We start from the raw sequence: 25,741 nt of genomic DNA, 5'->3' as shown, positions 1-25,741 counted from the left end.
CCTTTCCTCCCGTTATTTCGGCTGCACATTACAAAACTCGTCATCCCATTGGTATGTTATTTTATTTAACTTTTACTCTTCAATCTTCATTATTTTACTTATCTGCTTCTCACTCGCAGTCCCCTTTCCAAGCAAGACCCGGTCGGATAGTCCTGCTGAAACATCTGTATCTGAAGAAAAGTCAGAAGAAGCTGCTGAATCCTCGCCTCCTTCCTCTGTAAATATCACTTCCTTACTCATCTTAATCATCGTCTTTTTCTTTATTCATCACTATTGTTTGTTTCTATTTTCAGTCAGTTCCTGTTTCTCCATCGGTCCCAACTTCAGGCAAAAGACCGATCGAAGTTGTTCAGGTTGCTCCTCCGCCGTCCTCAAAACGGCGCAAATCAGTGGCCAAAAGAAAATTTCAACAAGCCGAAAGTACCCCTTCGGCTGAAACCGCTAAAGACAGAGCCGAAGACGTTCCTTCGGCTGACATTCCAACGCAAGAAACTATCACACCGTCTTCGGCTACTGGGCAATCCCCTATCTCAGCCGAACCAATTGATGTTGGGGTAAGCCGAATTAATTAGCCATACAAGACAACATTTCTTAATTATTTATAGTTTTCTTTTACTACAGTCTTCTCCTGAGCGAGCCCCTTTTGCTCATTATTCGAAGATGCAGATGGAAAGGCAACTTCGTCGTGAAGTTCGACTTGAGAAAAAGAGAGGGATGGAAAAGAAGAAAAGGTCTATCAAAACGGCGAGCGCGGCGCTGTTGCCAAGTGAGGTTTCGCCACCTCTTTTCATTCCTGCGCCAACATCAACTACAGAGGATGAACGAAAAGACATACCTCTCGAGCGAACCTCTGAAGACAAAGTCACTATTTCTCCCCGTTCGACCCAGGGAGTTTCTTCCCCTACTCCTGATGATCCTTTATCTACAATTCTTCATTCTTTTTTGATTTCAAGCCCTAGCTCCAATGAGGGGGATGATTCTTCGACTGTGACTATTTCATCGGACACCCAGAACAAGTTCGATGAATGTCTTAAAATATTTGGTACCTGAATTCCGAGTTTGGCTCAAAATCCAGAGCAATCTGATCGGTTATACGCCCTTTTACTCGATTTAGCCGATCAATCAGATGTTTCCCCTGGTATCAAGTATTTTGTATCAACCTTATCACTCCAACTTTCATCTTTTTTGGCTCGGCAGCAATCTTTAGGCGTCGAACTTGTAACTTTAGATCAACATTTTCATCGCGTTGATCATTCTAAGAAAAATATCCCTGACATAGCATCTCCAATGGTTGAAGTGCATCAAGAAGATAAGGAGTTGGCTGATCAAGAATCGGCTCTGCAAAAGAGGATTTCCACTCTGAAAGAAGAATTGGCTGCAGCCGAATCCACTCTAGCACAAACCTCTGATCGCCGATTCTAGTTACAGAATCAACTGAAGCTCAGAAAAGAAGAAAGGATAAGGCTTAAAGAAGAATTGTCTCAACTTTACCAAGTACATCCTTTGATGAAGCGCAGAAGGAAAGCTGCTGAGACTGCCCAAGCCAACCTTATAGCCGAATGGAATCAACTTAGAGACTTATTATCTTGATTCGGCTTGTAATATTTTAATTCTGACTTCGATCATTTTCCCATATGGATGGATAATATTTCTTTAAATACTTTCCGTTAATTGGTTTATCATTTTCTGATCCATCTCTGTTCTGTAAGTAATACGCATTCCCTTTTGCAACTCGGCTAACCTGGAATGGTCCTTCCCAATTTGGGGACCATTTTTCATATATTCGGTCTTTCTGACCGATTGGAAAAACTAGCCGAAGTACTAATTCACCGATAACAAATCTTTTCGAACGAACTTTTTTATTGTATGCATTACGTACTCGGCTCTGGTAAGCTTGCATATTATCTAAAGCTATCAGCCGAGTATCTATCAATTCTTCCTTTTTGTCTTTCATTAACTGATCATATTCATCAGCCGAAAGATCTTTTTGTTTTTCTATCCTTAAAAAGGGAACTATTATTTCGGCTGGAATTACGGCTTCATGGCCGTAGACTAATTGGAATGGTGTCATCCCTATTGCCGTTTTAACTGAAGTTCGGCATGACCATAATACTTCGGAGAGCTTTTCGTTTCATTTTCTTGGATGTTTTCCGATATGTCGTTTCATAAGGTTGATGACTATCTTATTTGCTGCTTCTACTTGTCCATTCGCTTGAGCATAATAAGGAGATGAATGAAGCAACTTTATCTTTCGAGACTCACTAAACCGAACGAACTGTCCTCCTGTAAACATTGTTCCTTGATCGGTTGTAATTGTCTCGGGGATTCCGAAATGATAAATTATATGATCTTCCACAAAATCGATAATTTCCTTTTGAGTAACCAACCGAGGTAGGTTTGGCTTCCACCCACTTGGTAAAATAATCTATAGCTACTATCAAAAATTTATGACCAGCCGAGGAGTTCGGCTGTATTTTCCCAATTAAATCTATGGCCCAACCTCGAAACGGCCAAGGTTTAATTATCGCGTATAACTCTGAGGCAGGAACTCTCTGAATTGGGCCATGAAATTGACATTCTTGGCATCCTTTAGCATATTCTATTCAATCTTGATGCATAGTCGGCCAATAATATCCTAGGTGCCGAATTGTCTATCTTAATTTTTTACCTACCAGATGGGTTCCACATATCCCTTCATGTGTTTCTCCCATTATCAATAGAGCTTCTTCAGGCCCTGAGCATTTTAAGAGAATTTCTTCGACTGTTCTTTTATAAAGTTGACCATCCAACAAACAATAGCCGAGAGCTCTTCTCCGAATATTATAATCAACCCTTGTATTGGGGTCCTTCAAATATTCGATTAATGATTTTCTCCAATCTTCCTGTATCGTTATAGGAGCTATAATCGGTTCTCGTACGTGAACCGAAGGTAATAACCTTCTCTGTATCATTATTGATTCTGATTTCGGTTCTCTGTATCCTGAAGCCGACTGGGCCAACTCATTGGCCTTTTCATTTTCCTGTCTGCCCAAGTGTTCAAGTTCGGCTTCTCCGAAATGGCATAATAATTCTAACGTTTTCCTCAAATAATTTTGCAAATTCGGATTTTCACATCGGTATTCTCCGTTAACCTGCTTGATCACTAACTGTGAATCACCGATGACTTTGATTGATTTAACTCTCAATTCTTGCAGTATTTCAAGGCCGATTATCAAGGCCTCATATTCGGCTTGGTTGTTGGAACAGCCGAAATCCAATTCAAATGCAAATTGACAAATATAACCTTCAGGTGATTTTATCACTATCCCTGCTCCTGCAGATTCGGCTGTTTTTGAACCGTCAAAATATAATATCCATGGTTGGCAGCCAACCAAATTCTGTCTCGGCTCCTCAATCTCTACGCATGGGTGGTTGGCCAAAAAATCAGCTATAACTTGGCCTTTGACAGCTTTGGCAGGAACATAATTAAGGGAGAATTCAGATAAAGCCAGTATCCATTTCCCAATACGTCCTCGTAGCACTGGTTTAGACAACATATATTTTATCAAATCGGTCTTGCATATTACCGATACTTTAGTTGATAAAATATAATATCTCAATTTTGTGCATGCATAATATAAAGCCAAACATAATTTTTCTATAGCCGAGTACCGTTTTTCTGTATCTAGCAGACGTCGGCTTAGGTAATAAATGGCTTGCTCTTCCTTCTCTTCATTTTCTTGAGTGAGCAAGCACCCCAAGTTTTCATCTGCAGCCGATATATATAACTTCATCGGCTGATTCGGCTTTAGAGGTACCAATACCGGAGGATTTGATAAGTATCTTTTTATATTTTCAAATGCCTCTTGCTGTTCCTCTGCCCAAACAAATTCTTCCTTATCTTTCAGCCGAAGTAATGGAGTAAAAACCCCGATTCTTCCGGCTAAGTTAGATATAAACCGCCGAAGATAATTAACCTTCCCCAACAAACTCTGTAATTCCTTTTTGCATTTGGGTGGCGGTAACTCTAATATTGCTCTTGCTTTATTCTTATCAATTTCAATCCCTTTCTTATGCACCAAAAACCTTAAGAAATTTCCTGCAGAAACCCCAAAGGCGCATTTCAAAGGATTCATTTTTAAATTGTATTTTCTCATTCTCTCAAAAGCAAGTTTTAAATCGATCCAATGTTCGGCCTGCGACTTGGATTTGATAACTATATTATCGATATAGACTTCCAACATCTTGCCGATTAAATCGTGAAAAATAAAATTCATGGCTCTTTGGTAAGTAGCTCCGGCATTCTTTAAGCCGAATGGCATAACGACCCATTCAAAGATTCCAATTGAACCGGGGCATCTAAAAGCCGTTTTAGCCACATCCTCCTCAGCAATATAAATTTGATTATAGCCAGCATGTCCATCCATGAAGGACAGAATTTCATTACCAGCAGCCGAATCTACAAACATATCGGCTATAGGCATTGAATATTCGTCTTTAGGTGTAGCTAAATTTAAGTTCCTAAAATCGATACAAATTCTAAGTTTACCATTCTTTTTACGTACTGGAACTATATTAGACAACCAATCAACATAACGGGCCGCTCTAATAAATCCGGCCTTTAAAAGATTTTCAATTTCATTTTTAATCTGAAGTATAATATTCGGCTCAAACCTACGAGCCGGTTGTTTAAAAGGCTTAAACTCTTTTTTGATAGGCAGCCGATGCTCTACAATCTCTCGACTTAAACCCGGCATTTCTTCATAGCTCCAGGCGAAACAATCTTTGTACTCCTTCAACAGCTTCTTTAATTTTTCCTGTTGCTGAGCCGACAACTTGGAACTTATAAACGTCGGCCTGTTGTCTTCACAAGACCCCAGGTTAACTTCTATCAACAAATTCTGGGTTTCCAGCTTTTTCTCGTCGGCTTTAATACGCGATTCTTCTAATTTCATTTCCACTGCTTGCCTATTCATCTCATATGATTCGTCGGTCTTCTTGACCGATTTTGCTTGACCTNCGAGCCGTCTTGAATCGGTTGAGATATTCGTCAACCGATTCTCCTGTTCTTTGTCTAAATTGAGCCAAGTCTGCAACCGACAACTCAGGCTCAGTTTTATAAAATTGCTCATGAAACTTACCCTCTAACTCATCCCAATCTCGAACGGAATTAGCGGGTAAACTTGTATACCAAGTGAAGGCTGTCTTAGTCAGTGAAGAATTAAATAATCTTAACTTCAAAAAAGGATCTGCCGCTGCTTTGCGGCATTGGGCTGTAAATCGAGCGACATGTTCGACCGTATTTTCGGTCTTATCTCCAGAAAATTTATCAAATTTCGGCATCTTCCAATTTGCCGGATATGGGTGTTCTACATCTATATTAGCAGGATATGGTGATCTGAATACAGGCCGCATTGCCGGCCTTGTGCCTACTACGAAAGTATTCCGGATCGCTTCTTCTATTTGCGCATATATCTCATTATTAATCCCCGGCAAGGGGGCTTGCGTTGGTACTGGGTTCAATGGTTGTTGAACGCCAATATTCTGCACTAGGGAATTAACCCCTTGTGCATTCGGAACCTGCCCTCTAGCCCCTACATTTTGAGGCTGGTAGGCTGCAACTGGAGGGGGTGGAGGTAATCCCCAAGCCATTTCCGGCTGTTGACCGGCGTTACCAACAGGCGGTCTATAAGCCGCTTGATACTGTGCCCCCTGGTATTGGGGCTGCCCAACCACCGGTGTTACTGGATTCTGTAATGCTGGTGTTACTACAGGCGCTTGAAGGCCTGTTATTGGCTGTTCATTCCAAGTCAACAATTGCCCTATTCGAGCGATGTTCTCGTTAGAGGCCGTGATTGCGGCCAAAACGGCATCCAGCCGTGCGGTACTTGCGTGACTATTTTGGTCCAAAGTCTGTAGGACCCGAGTCATTTGGCAAAGTGCTTGGGTCAAACTAGGCTCCTGTTGGCCAGATTGCCCGCTAGTCTCACCTTCCACCTGTAAAACTGCTTGGCGCTCCACAGCGTTCTCCGAATTACTGGGCTGTTCACTCCCAGAATTTCTGGGAATGGCCCTATTACGGAGATTCATGGCGTTGTCGTCAGCCATAATTTATATATATAAAATTAAATTCAAGTTTACCTCAAATGTGTGTTCCACCGGGAGTGCCAAAAATTTGTTGGGGGCCTAAAGTCCCGACCCTTGACCCGGTCAGGTATCCTCTTCGGGAAGAGCGTCGGGATGATGAGCGACCGTGGATGATGACCCTCGAAGTTTGCGCCCACGACGGATCAAACGATTCGGCCTATGAGGGATCGAGTTAGCCGGGTCCGAAAAACCTCGTCAGTAAATTCGTTTCGGCAGGATGAGCAGAATGAACAGGGAAAGCCTATATCTCGGCTGAGAGATGAGCCGAATGGCTAGAACAATACGAGATCTGATCGGCAGGAAGAGCCGAAATGACTTTCTATTGACTAGCGAGCGGAAAGAGTACAGGAACAAGGGAGTGATGCCCGTAGGGCAGACGGACTCCGAGTATGAGGACAGGGGAGTGATGCCCGTAGGGCAGACAAACTCCGAGTATGTTAAATTACAGGAACTACTCCTAAGGAAAGCGGTAAACGCGAGAATAGAAAGATGCAGGAAAATAAAGGTGGTCTTTTGTGCGCAGGGGCGAAGACCCGTTTTCAGGGTATTACAGGCCTATTTATAGATTTGCCCTTGTGTCAGTTGTTGTTATTGCACGATCGGCCATCTTCTCCGAATTTGGAGGGCCACCTTCGACCGATTGGAACCGCTCCTAACCGCTTGCGGTTGCTTCAATTTTTGAACTCATGCGGTTCATATTTTCTAGCGCCTCTTATGTACTCCCGGCCCAGCGTTTCGAATGGAACATGGATGTGAACTCGGTGTGCCAGCTGTTCGCGCTGGATTGGCCCAACAGTGCCAAATCGGTAGTGGTTTCCGGGCGGGGCGTGACAGTCGTATGGTATCAGAGTGACAAGAGCAAGTAAAGAGAGAGTCTAGGATGACCTAGGAGACCCTAGGTTTGTAAGCCCTAAGGTTATAGGTGCGTGAGCGGAACGTGAACCTATAGCGATGGCGGAAGTTGATTCGATTGGGTCGAAGTTGGTAATATGTCTCTAGTTGTGATTAGAGACGGATTCAAGTGATATGAGTTCTTGTCTTGAGGTGGTTGTGTCAGCAGCCGACGACATGATACCAAGAGTCTAGAACGAGTACACTTGTCTGCTTCCGCCCGATTTCGTTGTTGAGTCGTTGTGTGTCGTGATTGCGACAAGGCGAACAGGTTAAGATAATTAACCAAGTACTTGCGTTTCAGGAACCAATGGCACCAAGAGGACGCCCGAGCACGAGGTCTACTCCGGCACCGCTTCCCGAGGTGCCCGAGCAGGCTGAACCGAGCGAGATGGATCAGTTGCGGGCGCAAGTGACCTCGTTGACCAATGTGGTGCAGCGCCAGGAGACCCGATTCGAGCGGCTCCAGGATCTTTTGGAGCAGCAGGTTGCGGCGGCGGCTGCGACGGTGAACGAGGGCGGTGGTCTGCCCACACCCTCGACTCATGTACCCGGAGCAGCAGAGGGTGAGGGTATAGTGGCGGTTCCGGTGACGGCACGCCCACCGCCAGCGATCGTACCACCGGCAGCGTCAGGATCGGCTACACCCGATATGACGGCCGAAAATGTGGAAGGAGAGCGCGCGTTGGCGGCTCTTATTAAGTTCAACAAGTTCCATCCACCTACCGTTGAGGGCTAGAAGGTGGAGCCGGCGATGGTCAAGTCTTGGATCAATTCGATGGAGACTCTCTTTGAGGACTTGCGTACCTTGGAGAGGGATAAGGTGTACCTTGCCATCCACTGTTTGGAGAAAGCTGCAAAGGTATGGTGGAAGCGTGTGAAGCGAGATCGGTCTTCCGATCTCCCGCCGATACTGTGGGAGGAATTCAAGCGGGAGATGTTCGCCAACTACTTTCCCGATACGCTGAAGCGGAAGCTCAAGGAGAAGTTCCGTAAATTGGAGCAAGGGGACCGCTCAGTGGCGGAATATGAGCAAGAGTTCTCCCACATCATTGATTGTGTTCCGGACGTAGTGAAAAATGACGGGGACCGGGCCGATTGGTTCTTGCGAGGACTTCAGCCGGGGATTTATAAGGCCGTGCAGATACTCAAGCTCACGACCTTTGCGGAGGTCTTCGACTGAGCACTTTGGGCCGAGCACGGAGACGCCCATGTCCGGGAGAAGCGTGAGATGTTGGCCGAGTCGAAGGACAAGGGCAAGAAACGCCAAGGCGGCGGTTCGGGGGGACGAACACGTTCCCAGAAGCCCTCGAAGTATCCATAGACTCAGCCAAAGGGCGGTAAAGCGCGGTGGTGCATCATATGAGACGAAGACCACCCAGTCTCGCGATGTGAGCAGGGCCGAGGCAAGTGCTACAAGTGTGGGCAACCGTGGCACTTCATTCGGGACTGCCCGGGAGGAGGAGCCTTACCTGCCCCATCGATTGCATCGGCGCCGGCGATTCCGGCTCACTATGGAGGAGCTCCACCGGTGGCCGCGTCGACGGGACGCGCGGTGATGCCGCGTCAACACGAGGTGACGCGATCAGCTCCGAGCGGTCGGGTATTCGCTGCTCAGGTTCAAGCCAAGGAGCCTGCGGAGGCGGAGGAGCATCGCCTTGTGGCAGGTATGGTTCTAATTAACGGAGTTCGCTCCCGGGCTTTATTCGATACAGGAGCCACGCATTCATTCATAAGTAGATCATTCGCACGCATGCATGGCATACCCAGAGAGGCGAGGGACAAGTGGCGAGTTGAGGGCCCCGGGTCGATGTTTAACACTTACTCGGAGTGTGCGTCGTGTCCAGTACAAGTGGGTGACTGGATAATGCCTATTCGGACGCTAGAACTCAAGAAGCTCGAGACTTGTGACATCATTTTGGGCATGGACTGGCTCTCGAAATATCATGCAACGATCGACTGCAAGAGCAGAGTAATTACATTTCGTGAGCCAGGACAAAAGGAGTTCACATATCGGGTTTGTAAGAGCTCGTGCTTCGTCGCAACGGTGTCAGCGACAAGAGCAAGGAAGTTGGTCAACAGCGGTTGCACGGCATTTTTGGCAACTGTTGTGGAAGTGGAACGAGTGACTCCGACATTAGAGGAGTTATCGGTGGTGCGAGAGTTCCCGGATGTATTTCCCGCGGAATTACCGGGGACACCATCGGATCGGGAGATCGAGTTAGTCATAGACTTGGTTCCCGGTACCGCACCGATCTCGAAGGCTCCGTACTGAATGGCGCCGGCGGAACTGAAGGAGTTGAGGAGTCAATTGCAAGACCTCCTCGACAAGCAATTTATCCGGCCAAGTGTATCACCGTGGAGAGCCCTGGTGTTGTTTGTACGGAAGAAGGACGGATCGTTTCGACTCTGCGTGGATTATCGAGAGTTGAACAGAGTCACGATCAAGAACAAGTACCCACTACCGCGAATCGATGACCTGTTCGATCAGTTGCAGGGGTCGTGTGTGTACTCGAAGATAGATTTGCAGTCCGGCTATCACCAGGTGAAAATTAAGCCAGAGGATGTGCAGAAAACCGCATTTCGTACGCGGTACGGGCACTATGAATTCACGGTCATGCCATTTGGACTCACGAACGCTCCAGCGGCATTTATGGACTCGATGAACCGTGTCTTCAGGAAGTTTTTAGATCGATTTGTCGTGGTCTTCATAGACGACATATTGGTCTATTCTCGTAGTGACGAGGAACATGCCGAGCATTTGAGGATAGTGCTTCAAACCCTTCGGGAGGAGAAGCTGTATGCTAAGTTAAAGAAGTGTGACTTCTGGCTCCGAGAAGTCGCATTTCTAGGGCATGTGATTTCCGCGGGTGGAGTTTCTGTAGACCTGAGGAAAGTTTAGGCAATCAAGGATTGGCCGCGCTCGACGAATGTCATGGAGGTTCGAAGCTTCGTGGGCTTGGCGGGCTATTATAGGCGGTTTGTGGAAGGCTTTTCCAAGATAGTGATTCCACTTACCCGCCTGACTCAGAAAGGCACCAAGTTTGTTTGGAGCGAGGAGTGCGACCAGAGTTTCAAAGAGTTGAAGCAGAGATTAACTTCGACTCCGGTACTCGCTCTACCGGTACAAGGCGAAAACTTCGTAGTCTACAGCGACGCCTCCTATCTAGGACTGGGGTGTGTTTTGATGCAAAACGGGAAGGTGATTGCTTATGCATCCCGTCAGCTGAAGAGCTATGAGAAGAACTACCCCATCCACGATTTAGAGCTAGCAGCGGTAATCTTCGCCTTGAAGCTGTGGCGGCACTACTTGTATGGTGCCCATTGTGAGATTTACACAGACCATAAGAGTTTGAAATATCTGTTCACACAGAAGGAGCTCAATATGCGACAGCGGCGGTGGTTAGAATTGTTAAAGGACTATGACGTCGATATCCTCTACCACTCCAGAAAAGCCAATGTGGTCGCTGATGCATCGAGCAGAAAGTCAGCGGAGAATCTCTCGATGTGGGTTACAAATCAAGCACCCTTGTGGTTAGACATGGAGCGGATGAACCTTGAGGTGGTCGCTCCCGAGGTTCCAGCCCAGTTGATGGCGCTCGTTGTCCAACCGACCTTGTTGGAGAGAATCAAAGATCTGCAATCCGCAGACCCAGAACTCCAAAAGGTGCGGCAAAACATCGAGAATGGTCCAGGCGGCGATTTCAGTATAGATGTCGGTGGTACACTTTGGTTTTGAAATCGATAGTGTGTGCCGAAAGATGGAGAGCTTCGCGAGCTAATTCTATAAGAAGCGCATCGGTCTCCATATGCCGATCACCCGGGCGGCACCAAGATGTATCAAGGACTAAAAATGCACTACTGGTGGCCGGGAATGAAGGGTGATATTGGACGCTTTGTGGCGAAGTGCTTAACATGCCAACAAGTGAAAGCAGAGCGTCGATTTCCAGCGGGAAAGCTTCAAAGCCTACCAATCCCCGTTTGGAAGTGGGAGGATATATCGATGGACTTTGTGGTCGGCTTGCCTCGCTCAACGGTAGCCACGATGCAATTTGGATAATTGTGGACCGACTGACGAAGTCGGCTCACTTCTTGCCGATCCACACCACGTGGTCGGGGGACAAGTTAGCGCAGGTATACCTCAACGAGATAGTGAGACTGCATGGGGTGCCAAAATCGATCGTGTCGGATCGTGACCCCCGGTTTACTTCACACTTCTGGAAGAGCCTGCAGGAAGCCCTTGGCACACGGCTCGACTTTAGCACCACATTTCATCCTCAGACCGATGGGCAAACAGAGATAACCATTCAAACTCTGGAGGACATGTTGCGAGCGTGTGTCATCGACTATAAGGGAAGTTGGTGTGATCACCTACCTATCGCCGAGTTCAACTAGTGTGGTGATGGCACCGTTCGAGGCTCTCTATGGGCGAACGTGTCAGTCTCCTAGACACTGGAGCGATGTGGGTGAGCGTGTAGAGTTCGGCCCCGATATTCTGCGAGAAGCGGAGGAGAAAGTCCGCCTTGCTCGCAATAGATTGCTCATGGCGCAGTCGAGACAGCAAAGCTATGCAGATAGGTGCCGACGAGATATAGAGTTCGCGGTGGGCGACCGAGTATTCTTGAAGGTTTCACCGATGCGGGGTGTGAAGAGGTTTGGAGTGCGGGGAAAATTGAGTCCCCGATACATTGGACCCTATGAAATATTGGAGCGAGTTGGCACGGTGGCTTATCGACTCGCTTTGCCGCCGAAGCTCGCGGATGTACACAATGTGTTCCATGTCTCCAATCTTCGCAAGTATATTCACGACCCCGAGCACGCAATGCTATATGAGCCACCGAAGCTTCAAGAGGACTTGAGCTATGAAGAGTTTTCGGTGATGATTATCGCACGAGAGGTGCGGAAGTTGAGCAATCGAGAAATTCCCTACGTGAAGGTTCGGTGGAGCAATCATAATGATCGCGAGGCCACCTGGGAACTCAAGGATCTAATGAGGAAGCACCACCCTCATCTGTTCGAGGAGTGAGGTAAAAATTTAAGTTAAAGTAAAGAATCGAGTTAGTTTCGATGACAAAACTCCTTTTAAGGAGGGGAGGATGTAAGGAAGTGAATTCTAGAAATCCGAGAGTTGTACTTCATCCAGGATCGACTAATTGTCGAGTGAGTATCTTTCGGAAAAGCTAAAGTTATCCAAAACACAAAAAGTGCATTGGAGTTGAGTCCGCGAGAGCATATAGTGCAAAACCTGCACTGGGCTGAAGTTGCTCTCGGGGACCGATCCCTGGCGGGGAGAGACCGGTCCCCGAGGCTGGTGGTTGCTGGGGATCTTTGATGCAACCGGTCCCTGGTTAAGGGGACCGGTCCCCGTGTGCGATGCCAGTGAGAGAAGGCCAAAATCGGCTAAGTCCTGAAAATCGAGCTCTTAAGGACCGGTCTCTCAGGCGAGGACCGGTCTCCCGAGGACCGGTCTCCCGGGGAGAGACCGGTTCCCGAACGTGAAGAGGCCTTCTGGCCGCCAAGGCTGCTCTCCGTGATCGGTCTCCCCGACGAGGGACCGGTCCCTTTGGGCGCAGAATGCCCAGTACGGGCTGTGTGCAGGGTGAAAAGTTGAGGGGCTAAAATGAATTTTGTTACAATAGAGGGGTATGTAGGCCCTCTCTCTCTCTCTCAGCCTCTCATTCTCTCTCTCTCTCACACTCTCTCTTGCTCCCTATCTCTCTAGAGAGAGAAGAAGAACAAGAAGAACAAGGAAAGAGGAAGGAAAATGAGAAGAAGAGAAGGGAGGAGAAGAAGAACGAGATCAAAAGGAAGGCCTTGGACACCTTCATCTCCCTCTCCTCTTCTCTTTGGTGTAGCTCAAGAGGTAAACTACCAAACCCTAGCTTGTAGAACTTAGGGTTTTTGGGTTTTGAGCTTTGAGATGAGGTCAAATGGACTTCTAGCACTATTGTTGGTAGATTAGAGCTAGAGGCTAGGGTTTCATAGTGCAAATGGCAGGATGCTAACCCTAGGGCACCCAAAATAGAATTTTTGGAAATAGATGAGATTAATCTCATTTGAGGCCTTGTAAACCTAATTATTAGGTGTCCAAACGCGTTGGCAGAGTCGGAATTACGATTCGTCGAGCGAGTGTAGAGCTATCGGCAAAGTAGGGCCGACCTAGCTTCGTTTCTCCCAAAGAGGCGGGGAACACGTGGTTTGAAGTGCCGAGGAACACTTCTAGGACCTCCACAATGATTATTGACTACAAAAGGTCGGGTGTGTCATCCCGAAGCAACCGAACTCCTCTCTATGTCTTAGATTGCATTTAATCTCATCTCTTACATATTGCATTGTAGGATTGCATAGTAGTACCATTCCTTATGCTTTCTAATTGATAACCTAGTGTACTTGGAACGCTTGGTGATTTAGATAGGTGAGGATTGGGTCGGAACATGGATCCTATAGTGCTAAAGAAATGAGATGAACACGATGGGTGTCGATGACATAGAAAGTGGTGTTTAAATGTTAAAAAACAAACGAGTGGCATCCAAATGTTAAAGAATAACGAGTGGCATTAATGTAGTATAAATTATACTAGAGGTTTGAGAACCTAGGGATAGATGGATCTCTTAGAAAATGCCTTGTGGACAAAGAACTTAGTAAACCTAAGTACTCTCACATGGAGAGGTTATCGATGATTTGATTGAGATATTGACCCTAGTTGTAGGGCATCCTCACTTGGAGAGGGTTTGATTGGCTTGTTAACCCTAGTTGTAGGGTATCCTCACTTGGAGAGGATAGATCTAGCTCACAGTCTGCTTTTGGAGTGGTATAGTCATCCATATCCCTACATGGAGGGGATTGTCGTCGAGTACTCCGGAGTGTCGGGCGATTTGGACCACATGGAGATTCGGACCACTTGGAAGTCCGCAGACGGTCCCGGGTCTAGGGGCACATAGAGCTCCCCACCCAATGGGATGGCAAGGTGAGTCGAGGGCGAACCCAAAGGCTTCGCCACAGATTGGGTAAATGAACAGTTAACAATGTCATTGAATATTAATATTCGAACATGGATCGAATTTGTTAGCATGATAGTAAACCTTTACTATATGACGCGTGCATTCATTATACATAATTATGGGCATAGTAGCATAGTTTTCCTTTATGCCCTTACAGCTTTCAGATATCTATCTATCTATCTATCTGTTGTTACTTGTGCCCACTTGGACCTAGTGGGGAGACCGGTGGAGTAGGCGGCCGAGCCCACTCGGAACTATGGAAGATAGTTCTCACCCCACTCTGTTTTCAGTGGTAGGTACAGGTTTACCGAGCGAGGACCGCGGCAAGGGCATCGCGCCCAATCAGTGAGACCATGGTAGTATGTAGCTTTCCCTTTTGTATTAGCACACCTATATATTGAGAGAGATTCATGTAGGTGAGGATTTGGAGAGCTATGTATTTTGAATGAACATATGTATTCATTTTGAGGAAAAGATGTACATGTAAAAAGATGCAAAACTATTGCAATAGTTAGTAAAGCACTCTCTTTATTTCACTTGTTTTTACTTGTGGATTACTTGCTCTTAGTTGTTGGCACTACTTGTGCCCCATTGAATGTGCATGTTTAGAATTTAAATTTTTCTGGGTAAATTCTTGTACACATTCCTGTTGTTAAGCCTTGGGCGGACAGGGGAGGTGCTGTCCATTTGGCGGTCCGCCCGGCGCGCCCTAATCGTGCCAAATTGGTAGTGGTTTCGGGGCGGGGCGTGACATTTGCTATCTATCTACCAATAATAATAGTTGACAAAAATCTGAAGCTATTATCATCAGTTCTCCTTTATCTGATCATTCAAATAAAAATATATTTATGAAATACATATTTGACCTATATATACAGTAATATTCATTTAACAAAATTTTGATTTGCTTATTATGATTATATGAAATTTTGAAGCTCAGATCAATCTATTTGTGATTGATGCAATTCATTTGATGAGACCTGACATAACTCCCAATTCACTTGACTAAAATGAAAAACAAAATTTATTGTGTCCATTTAAAAAATGGCTTAGACTTGAGGGGGGAAAAGACGAACAAGTGAATTATGTTACCTATGAAGGGGTTCAGGGACCAAATTGCAATTATGAGACAGTGCAAGGACTGCCTCATCAGTTTTGCCCTAAAATTTAGTTAAGATGGCTCATGACTTTTTTTTTTCCTTTTAAGGAAGAGAGATAGTATGTTAACCGCTTCGTTTTTTGTTTAAGATAAAAACTTAACTAGAATTATGAAACAACTAGATTTCAAACTTAGAACTTCAGGTACCAATAAACTATTGGAAACTGGATAGACCGTCCGTCATATTCTAAATTTAAATGTAGGATTATCTATGTAGGATGTTAATTAATACAGCAAATTAACAAGCACAAAAATCTGCAATGACCTATATGAGAAAAGAAAAGTATACGAAGCTTATGGATTTAGAAAACCAAATGACCTTTAAAAAATGCGATGCGCGGAGTCTGCAGCTGCATTGAGCGCCGAAATCTTGCAAACCAAGTAGAATTTGCTGAATTTGAAGGTGATCCAGCAAAAGGTATATACTAGAGAATGGGTCTACAATGCAAAAATCATAGTTTTCTTGTAGAAACCTGCATGAAGGTTCAAACTTAGAACTTCAGGTACCAATAAACTATTGGAAACTGGATAGACCGTCCGTCATCTGCTAAATTTAAATGTAGGATTATCTATGTAGGATGTTAATTAATACAGCAAACAAGCACAAAAATCTGCAATGACCAATATGAGAAAAGAAAAGTATACGAAGCTTATGGATTTAGAAAACCAAATGACCTTTAAAAATGCGGTGCGCGGAGTCTGCAGCTGCATTGAGCGCCAAAATCTTGCAATCCAAGTAGAATTTGCTGAATTTTAAGGCAATCCAGCAAAGGGTATATACTAGTGAATGGGTCTACAATGCAAAAATCATAGTTTTCCTGTAGAAACCTGCATGAAGGGTATGTTTTTTCAGCGGCAATAATGCAAAATACTAGGTTTCCTAAAATTTAAGGCTTCTGCCAAGTAAACCTACATAGAGGTGGAGTAATTATAATGATGTTAGATATTTGGTGATAATAGTTCTTTAAATGTGGAAGCTCTAAAAAGCCAAAAGTAAATATATGAAAAATGAAAGTCCTTTTTCAGAGCAAGTTAAATAAAACTATAGCTGTTATTGGTACTATTAGAAGCAATTATACATGAGAGGACCTTTGAAGTTCACTCATTCCAGTGGTAAAGGAAATCCCCTTCGGAAAATCAAAAGAAGAGTTGGTATCTATGCTTATGATCTCATCAGTTACTTTATGAAGTATTACATCGACTCCTTGCAATTGAGAAGCTAAAGGAAGCTCAAATATGAGAGGGACAAAAAAAAGCTCATTCTCAGTATGTCAAAAAGTGAATGCTCCTCTCTGTCACGAACAGCAATCTTCAAGGGACTGAAAAGCATTATTTTCGTGTGAGAATGTTAGCACAACTAACATACTGGGAAACAAGTCTATGGTCAAGAAAATATTGGACTTGGTAAAAGGAATTTGTATGCTATGGCAATTTCTTTACATATGATGATAAGTGGCAGGGATTACGTGAAGGCAATTGCTATTGGTTACCATTGATTGGTTGTAGCCACCATTTGTTAGGAAATAAAATCTCAATACACCGTACATGTTCAAAAATCGTATGTCGTTACAAGGAATACCGTTGCACACCGTTGCATTTACGAGCATACTTCTTAAATTTTAGTAATCCTATAATCTAATATTTAGGCAAAAAATTTGATAATAATAAGAAAGGGATTTCTGGGATTGCTCATAATGCTTGGCAACTTACAACAAATTTAGGCATATTACCAATTAAGTTGGGTCGCTCTATCTCTTTTAAATAAAATGTATGGACAATCCCTGTGGGATCTTGATATTCTAAGTTGGTCCTTACGTTTTTAATCTAAATAATTATGTTCAGCAATTTTCATGCCTGTTACAACTTTAAGCCTCTAATAATAGTCAAAAAAGAAAGAAAAAAAAAAAGAAACTGAAAAAAAAACGACAACACTTTTTACCTTACTCTTTGTACGAAAGCCAATAACTTTTATTTGGAAAGCAAAATCTTATTTAATGTAAGGACTGAGATTTTGACAGTACAACTAAACTCTTTGTTGATGATGTTTATATGTGTAATTTAATTACATAAGCACTCGTCAAGTTTTAAGAGAAACTGAGCTAGAACGGAGAAGTTACGCGATCTCCAAGTTTCACTTAAAGTGAATAGTAACTCGGTTTTCCGGAAAAGCCACGATGTGAAGTTGGCTTCAGGCTCGTATCGGACTCCGTTCATAGCAGTCCAATAGCTCGTTTCGACCGGTTCAGCTGTTCTGGAACTATTGGCGCTGACGGATTTTGAGTTTGATGCACAGATTTTGAGAAAATCCAAAAATACATGTTTTATATGTATTTGTGTGTTGTTTCTTCTGTTGGAAGAAAGATTGGATTTTGTCGCGAATCCATAGTCGATCGAGATGAATCGAAATCGTAGCTTTGTTGTCTCCGTCGTGCTGATCGCACTGGTGCGATCCATTCGCAAATCTGACGGACGGATCTGCGGAGATTGCGCGTTGATCGAGGAGAGGTCGGTGATGGCAAAACGGTAATTTTGAAAAAGTCGTGACATTTTATGCACCGTTTCACGTGAGATCGCGCATAGAGGGGTATTCATGCGTTTTACTCACGCTGTGAGGGACTCGGGTTGAATTGCTTAGTTTGGAGGGACTTTGGCGCAATTTGTTACCCTACATATATAATGTAGCTAGGGTTCACTATGGAAACCCTAACCCTAATCCGCCCCCAGCTGACCCAGACCACCCTAGCCGCCCCAGCTGAGCCCTGCCCTGCCCGTGCCCGCGCCCCGGCCGCCGGCGAGCTGCTCCGGCCGCCGGAAACCCACCAGCAGCCTTCCCAGTCCACCCTCTCGGCCACCCTCTCCCCCACCTTGGCCGAGAGCAGGTAGAGAGGCTCCACCACCGATGGAAGGAAGCCCCGGGCCGCGATCTACCTCCAGCACGTTCTTCCCCCGGCTTAGGCCATCCCCGGACGTCGCCGGTGCCGCCTGAGGGAGCTGCGGCCAGCCCGGGTCAGCCCAGACCGAGTCGGGCCAACCTCGAGTTTCGGGCGCCGCCACCACCTTCCTTCGGTCGTGCCACCTCCCAGCCGACCCCGGTGACCTCCGGCGTGCTTCCCCCGTCGTCCCCGCACGCCGCCGGCCGCCGCTGGGAGCTCCTGCACCCGCCCAGACCGGTGCGAGCCAACCTTGGAGCCGCGCCGCCCACGAGCACCGCCGCCGCCCACCGTAGGGTGCACGGCCTTCCCCTCGGCCTCCGGCGCCGATCGGTCGCCGTCCCGAGCTCCTCCGACCGCCGCCTCGCCGCCGGCGCCCTTGAACCCGAGAGGAGCTGTGCGGGCTTGATCTCCGCCGCCGCACCACCGGCTGTCGCCCGCCGCCGGCCAGCACCACCTCCGAACCCCATGGACCGACTGCTCCCGTCCCCGGTCGGAGCGCTCGCTGTCCGGCCGCCGGCGGCCAGCCCTAGCTCCCACTGCTCTGGTAAGTGGTTGTTTCATGCTCCAGCACTGTAGTTAAGTTTTCCGGTCACCTTTCCGGTGATCCGATGACTCCCCGACACCCCGGGAGGTGAGCACGATGATCGTGGGCTCGTGCTGAACACGATGCTCACCTCCGTTTGGGTTAATGGTGCCCGGGTTAGTGAGTTAAGGGCAATCTTTGCACTGTGCGTGCTGTTTCGCTGAATTCCGCGTCGCTCGTGCGGGCGTCGCAGTGGCCGGCAGTGCTCCGGAAGGTGAGCACGGCCTCTGGCATGCTGAAATCTATCAGCGAGAGCGATGTTTGTCCTAATCGACCCCTGGTTTGCGTGTACGATCCAGAAATGCCATGAAATCACATAAAATAATGTGATGTCATGTGTCGTTAGGGGCTTTTATGCCGTTTGCTTCATCGTAGCTGCTGTTGGCAGCGAGTTAGGGCTAATGATAACCTCTGGACTGATCGTCCAAGGCCCCAAGCCTTTGCAAGTGTCGGAAAGAGATTTTCGGCTCATTTCTCGGCGAAATCCGCCGACGAAACGCGGGATCGGTTCGGATTCCTTCCGACAGTGCTTCGTGAGTTATTGTGTAGTCGCTGAGCCTTGTTGGCTGGTCACTCACGTCATTTTGAGAGTTCAGAAATGACGGGTGAGCGACGGTGGGTTCCGGTGTCGAAATCGATACCTCCGGGAACCCGGATCGGCACGATTATCCGACGATAATTGTTTTGGAGTGAGTTAAGGTCTTTGCTGCCAAGTCACACATAAATTTGTATTTCGTGGCAGCGGGTGACTCGTATCTTGAGTCGGTGTGTCCCGGGACAGTTCGTGGGTCCTGGTGGAGTTCCGGTGAGGTTTACGGGACTTTCGACGTGTTACGGCGATCGGTTTAGTAAACCGATCTCCCTGGATTTGTTAGTGGGATTATGATGTAGTATTTCTTAGTTGTGGGTTAGACACTAACCCGGTGGACCTTCCTTAGGTCCGGTTGACATTCTTTTGCAGTCAGGAGACAGGTGTGACATTTGTACAAGTGGGTACTTCGATCCGATGTCGGTACAGTGGCGCACGCTCGGTGATGGTTTCTTACCCTTATTCTCCTGTTATTACTATTGCGTAGTATAGCTTATTGAGCCTTGTACCCCTATTGTTCACATCTTACTCTACTCGCTGTTTGCATGATTAGTATCCTGAGTAGGAGTAGAGTAGTTATACCATGTTTTCCTTGTTGTTCTACTTAGCTATTCTGCATATCCTGTTTCATGTTTAGAGTAAAGCGATTTTGTGATTTCTTGTGAGATCGGTTCCTTGACTTCTGTCGTTTGATGACCGTTGAGGTCGGTATATCCTGAGGGGTAGGATTGTCGGCTAGGGGCTGACGGTAGTTCTAGATTATACACTCATATGACTTGTTGATCGATTCTTGCATATATACAGTAGTTGACTTGTTGATCAGTATTCATATTCTTTTGGTAGAATGTTGAGTTGTTCCACCCCAGTTGACTTGATTAGTCAGTACCTGTATACAGTTGAGAGGGTGTCGAGTTGTTCCATCCTAGTTGACCTGAGTGGTCGGTTCTTGTTCTTCCTTACAGTTGGATGACCTTTTGGTCGATTAGCCCGAGGGGCGGTGATTGTCGGCTGATTGCCGACGGTTGGCTATTGATCATATTCGCATTGATTGCTACAGCTCGAGTGCATTTCACGTACACCAGCGGGTTGATCCCCCGCAGGAGGGTGTTCTTTTTCGGAAAAGTGGTTGCTTGCGTCAACCCGTGAGCCCTAGAGGGGTTATATGCTTTCAGCCTGAGGTGTTGGGTACCAATTTGGCTGGTTTCTATTTAGAGCAGATGTGGCATGGGCCTGAGGTGTTGGGTACCAATACGGCGAGTACAGATTGGGTATATTTGGTCTATACGTTCGGTTGACGCATATGTCTATAGTAGCAGTTGTTGCATGCATACTTACAATTCTTACTTTATAGTTGTCTTGCTACTATAGTAGATATTCATGTATGTTTTCTGTTCCAGTTACAGTAGCGATAGTCGTTATTCAGTCTAGTTCCTATTTTCTTTCAATTTACTGCTACTGTATTCAGCATATCTGCTCATTACCTTATATATCTCTTTCATTTATTATTGTTGCTACTGTGTTTCCACTGACCCGTGTTGTTGTATAGCTCTTCCTGATCCGGTGAGTACTCCTCGCCTTCTTCGGCTTGCGGTACCCACTGGGAGGGGAGACATGTTTACATGTTCTCACCTCCCCCACTATTTTTCAGATATCGCAGGCGGTGAGGGTTAAGACGAGACGTGAGACACGTACGTAGCGGTCGATAGATCTTCCGACCCAGGTTATTCGGTGTAGTTCCTACCCTTACTATTCTGTTGTTATAGCTTAGATATTTTATATGGTTCAGTATATTTATTACTGTTGAAGCATAAAAAAAAAAAAAGAGAGAGAGGAATAAAAGAAGAAAAAAAAAAAAGGAGAGAGAAAGAAATAAAAAATAGAGATGATTTATGATTTAAATTTTGAAAATATCTCATGCACCGGATTGCGGAAAAAATAATACGCACGGTATATAAAATAGCATATTAGTCTATTCCCTTTTGTATATTTACAAAATGCCCCACCTTAATCATATAATATTTTGATTAAGGTGTAATATGATCAAAGGGAAAGGACTAATTCGCAATATTCCCGCAATCCCATCTTAATCACCCAATATCTCCACGATTCCATCATAACCATCCATTACCACACAATCCCATCGCTGCCGTCCAAAATCTATCCCACATTCTCCTCTCAACTACCCATATCCCACGATCCCATTACGATCACCCACAATTCCATCATCCCACGATCCCATAACCTCCCGCACATCCATGCGCACGTTTTCCTCAGGTTGGTTACAACCACCCCCATAAATACCTTTCGAAAAAATCAAACGGAGAGAGCTTTTTGAATTTCCAGAATCCATTCAAAAATATATATATATATTTACCCGAGTCCGTCGTTTACGAAAGAAAAAAAAGAAAAAGGTAAAAAAAAAAAAATCTTTTTCCCTTCCCCAAAGTCAAAGTTCTCTCTCTCTCTCTCTCGCAGATAAAAAAGAAAAAGAGAAAACAAAAAAAAAAAAAAAAAAAAAAAAATCTCTCTTTCTCTTTCTCTCTCTCTCAAATAAGCATCCACCATGGCCAAACCCACGAGAGCCTCCGACGACGGCAAACGTCGGCGTCTTCCCCCGCGCTACTCGGGTTTTCCATAGTCGCCGTCGACGCCGACGTGGGGCTCCAGAACCTCGACCTCCTCCTCGAGCTCGAAAACCGCGTCAACTACACTACCACTGAGGTCTTCGACGGTGACTGCCGCCTCGACTGAGCGTTCCCAAGGCCGCTCGCTTCCTCGCCAACCTCCGTGCTGCCGAGGCCGCTTCTTCGCCGCTGCCGAGGCCGCTCGCTTCCTCGCTATGGAGCGGCTCCTCGAGGAGTGCTCTAAGCTCCGTGGCCGCGCCGTACTCGTCCAGATCATCAACCCGGCGCACAGTCATGGCCGCGACGTCGAGGAGGTGGCCGACGAGGCCCGCTCCATTATCAACGCCCGCTTCGGCCGACCCGGCTACGACCCCATCGTCCTCGTCGACCACCCCGTGTCGACCGTCGAGAAGGTCGCCTACTACGCCGCCGCCGAGTGCGTCGTCGTCAGCGCCGTCCGCGACGGCCTCAACCGCATCGAAACCGCCCGCTCCATCACCCATGCCGCTCCTGGACGTGCTCCAACCGAGGCCGCCCGCGTCGATCCTCGCCAACCCAGGCCCCCCCCCGCGTCGCTCCGAGACACCTCGACCCGAGGCGTCGCTCCTCGCCGATCTCCGCACTGCCGAAGCACCCGCCTCGAGGTCGTGACGCCATCCTCTCTGGCCACAAGGAGACTCTGAGGCAGAACCACCATGTGTTCGACGAAATGCCCGAATGAAGCGGCAACCCCATGGAGCCGTCGTGGTCCTCGCCGGACGCGGCCGCGTCTTCTTCTCCGGTGCCGACCTCACCGCCACCGAGAATGTCTTCAAGAGCGATGCCAAAGACCCCGCCGCCGACCCTGTCTCCGCCATGTCACGCCCGCGTCGTCGACAGCCACGGTGCTCAATCCGCCGAACTTCGTCATGTCTCTTCCGAGCTCTTCCTTTTCACCACGCCCATCACCTGTTCGATGAAATTCCTGAACGAAACTAGAGGAAGCGCGATTAGATTGGTGGCAGTCGAAACAGCCCACGACGAGATTTTGGCGACAGCGACTTCATCGGGCCCAAACGCCAAGGTGTGGGTCGCTGAAGGTTTCCGCGTGCATTGTCAATGTCTCAATTGTTTTGTAGTGGGGCTCGACGCGGAGAGTATCGTTGCTGACAGCTACGCCGGCACTCGCAAGTTCAGCCCGCACCCTACTGCACCTCGTTTGTTCCCTCCTCCACGTCAGGAACGTCAAGCGCCTCAACAACGAATGCAGGCTCCTCTTCACCGACGTCGTCGACCACCTGCTCCCCCGTGTTCTTATCGATGATTGACGGGTGCTTGCTGCGGATGCTGCGGAATGGCGATGAATTGGAGCTTGACAACCTTATCTGCTCACGTTCACCAACTGTTTGACGAAATGCCCAAGACATCTTTCGACGGCGAATCCGATCTGTACATAAAGAGAGAGAGCGGTGCTCTTCTCTTTATAAAAGATGTCTTATCAGAAGGGAGTGAGCGGTGCTCTTCTCTTTGTAAAAATATATTGCATCATTGAAAGGGAGTGAGCGGTGCTCTTCTCTTTGTAAAAATATTATCAAAAGAGAGAAAGATAGAGAGAGCGGTGCTCTGCTCTAAGAGAAAGGGAGCTTTGTTAGGGAAGCAAGGAAGGGATTTTTCCCACCTTAGTTATCCCATAAATGTAAAAGAGACAAAAGAAAATTAGTCGGATATTCTTTTGATCGTCCTTTTATTGGAAGGATAACGGGATGTTCGAAAAATAGTCGAACCCCTTAATTCTATCCAAGATNCGGGCAGGGCGCCTTCAGCGACATATGCCGCAGCGGGCGTATGTTTTCACCCATCAAGATCCGGCGCCGTCGGCACCGCCTCATCGCTCCTCGCCTACCACGACCCGAAGCGTCGCTCCTCGCCAATCGCCGCACCGAGGCGCGCTCCAAGGCCGCCCGCGTCGCTCCTCGTCGACCACAACCCAAGGCGTCACCTCCGAGGCCGCCCGCATTACTCCAAAGCCGCCCCGCGCGCTGGCTCGCCTTCGACTCCGAGGCCATCCGCGTCGTCCCGAAGTTATCCGCGACGGCGGTGACTCCGACGCCACCCAAAGCTGCTGTCGCCACCGCTCCCAAGTCTCGCGCTCCAAGGCCGCCCGCATCTCTTTAAGGCGGCCTGCATCGTCCCAAAGCCGATCCTCGTCGCTCCTCGCCGATCCCAGACGCGCCCTGAGACATGCTCCGAGGCTATCCACGTCGTCCCGAAGTCATCCTCGACGGCGTTGATTCCGACGCCACCCAGAGCTGCTGTCGCNGCCATCGCTCCCAAGCCGCGCGCTCCAAAGCCGCCAACGTTGAAGCCGCCCGCTCCGAGGCTGTCCGCCCCGAGGCTACCCAAGTTCCCGTCGGACTTGGTAATGTATCGCTGCTTCCCCCTTCTCTGTCTGCTCCGAGATCGCGACGTCGCCTTCTCCGATCACAAGGAGATCCTGAAGCAAAATTACTGCGTGTTCCCTCCACCCGCCACCTGTTCGACCAAATGCCTCACCAAGCCTCACCGCCGTCGAGCGCAGGCCGAGCTGCACCGCCATCGAGCGAAGGCCGAGCCGCACTGCTGCCAAGCCCGAGGAGGTCCGCTCTGCGTTGAGCGTAAGCCGAGCCGCATTCCTGTCAAGCCTGAGGAGGCCCACTCCTCGGCCGAGCCTCATTATCGTCGAGCTCGGCCTCCCTTGTCTGCTCCGAATCGCGCCACCGCCGGGCCGCACCGTCGTCGACCGTAGGCCGAGCCCGGGGAGGTCCGCTCAGCAGTCTAGCTGCGCCGCCGTCGATCTTGTTCCAACGCCCCGAGACATGCTCCGAAGCCGAGCCGCACCGATCGTCAACCCCCCGAACACCGTCGCCATCCACCTGTTCGATAAAATTCCTGAATGAAAGTTTATTTTTCTGATCAAGTTGGCGATATAGTCCCGATGAGATCTTGTCAGCAGTGGTTGGCAGGTGCAAGATGGTGCTATTCGAGCATCTACGGTGAACGTGGCGGGACGGCGATATCTATCCGGAGTTGACGCCCGACGACCTCGTCACAACCGTAAAGACTGTGTGGCTCAAGCCACGCCCATCAACCATTCGGCGAAATACTTCAACGGCGAGTCCAATTTGCATAAAAAGAGAGAGAGCGGTGCTCTTCTCTTTATAAAAAAAATGTGTTATTAAAAGAGAGAGAGCGGTGCTCTCCTCTAAAAAGAGAGAGAGATGTTACTTCTCCAATAAAAAAAAAAAGAGAAAAAAGAGCGGTGCTCTTTTCTTTGTAAAAATATTATCAAAAGAGAGAAAGATAGAGAGAGCGGTGCTCTGCTCTAAGAGAGAGGGAGCTTTGTTAGGGAGGCAAGGAAGGGATTTTTCCCATCTTAGTTGTCCCATAAATGTAAAAGAGACAAAAGAAAATTAGTCGGATATTCTTTTGATCGTCCTTTTATTGGAAGGATAACGGGATGTTCGAAAAATGGTCGAACCCCTTAATTCTATCCAAGATCGAACCTCTCGATTTGGCTAAATTAGACCAAACCGAGATTTAATCATAGTGGACATTTGATGCTCCAAATTAAATTAAGTTGAAGAATTCATGACTGAGAATTTGACAAATTCGGAACATATTTTGGATGAATTTGATTTTGAACGAGATACTGAAATATTTTGATAGACCAGATTATATTCATCTCACAAATTCGAACTCAACGCGACCCGACTCAACTCAAATACAAATCGGAGCTCAATTCCATCCAAACCACGCAGGCCCATATCAAATCCGAATTCAAATTCAAATAAACCCAAATCCAAACGGATCTTCATCA

The 25,741-nt window shown here is 47.2% G+C and overlaps 1 protein-coding gene across 1 annotated transcript; it reads left to right on the top strand.

Annotated features, from left to right (window-relative positions):
• Positions 1-23,698: 23,698 nt before the first annotated feature.
• On the top strand, positions 23,699-25,134 carry LOC109705816. Its single transcript, XM_020226591.1, has 3 exons — positions 23,699-24,490; positions 24,544-24,799; positions 24,888-25,134. Exons 1-3 carry the CDS (start codon positions 24,127-24,129, stop codon positions 24,919-24,921), a joined length of 654 nt encoding a protein of 217 aa, XP_020082180.1. The 5' UTR covers positions 23,699-24,126; the 3' UTR covers positions 24,922-25,134.
• Positions 25,135-25,741: the final 607 nt, after the last annotated feature.

The sequence above is a fragment of the Ananas comosus genome, unplaced genomic scaffold, assembly GCF_001540865.1.
Source record: "Ananas comosus cultivar F153 unplaced genomic scaffold, ASM154086v1, whole genome shotgun sequence".
Taxonomy (NCBI): Eukaryota; Viridiplantae; Streptophyta; class Magnoliopsida; order Poales; family Bromeliaceae; genus Ananas; species Ananas comosus.
The sequence above is the reverse complement of the archived record's forward strand: the minus strand, read 5'-3'. Positions and strand labels throughout refer to the sequence as shown.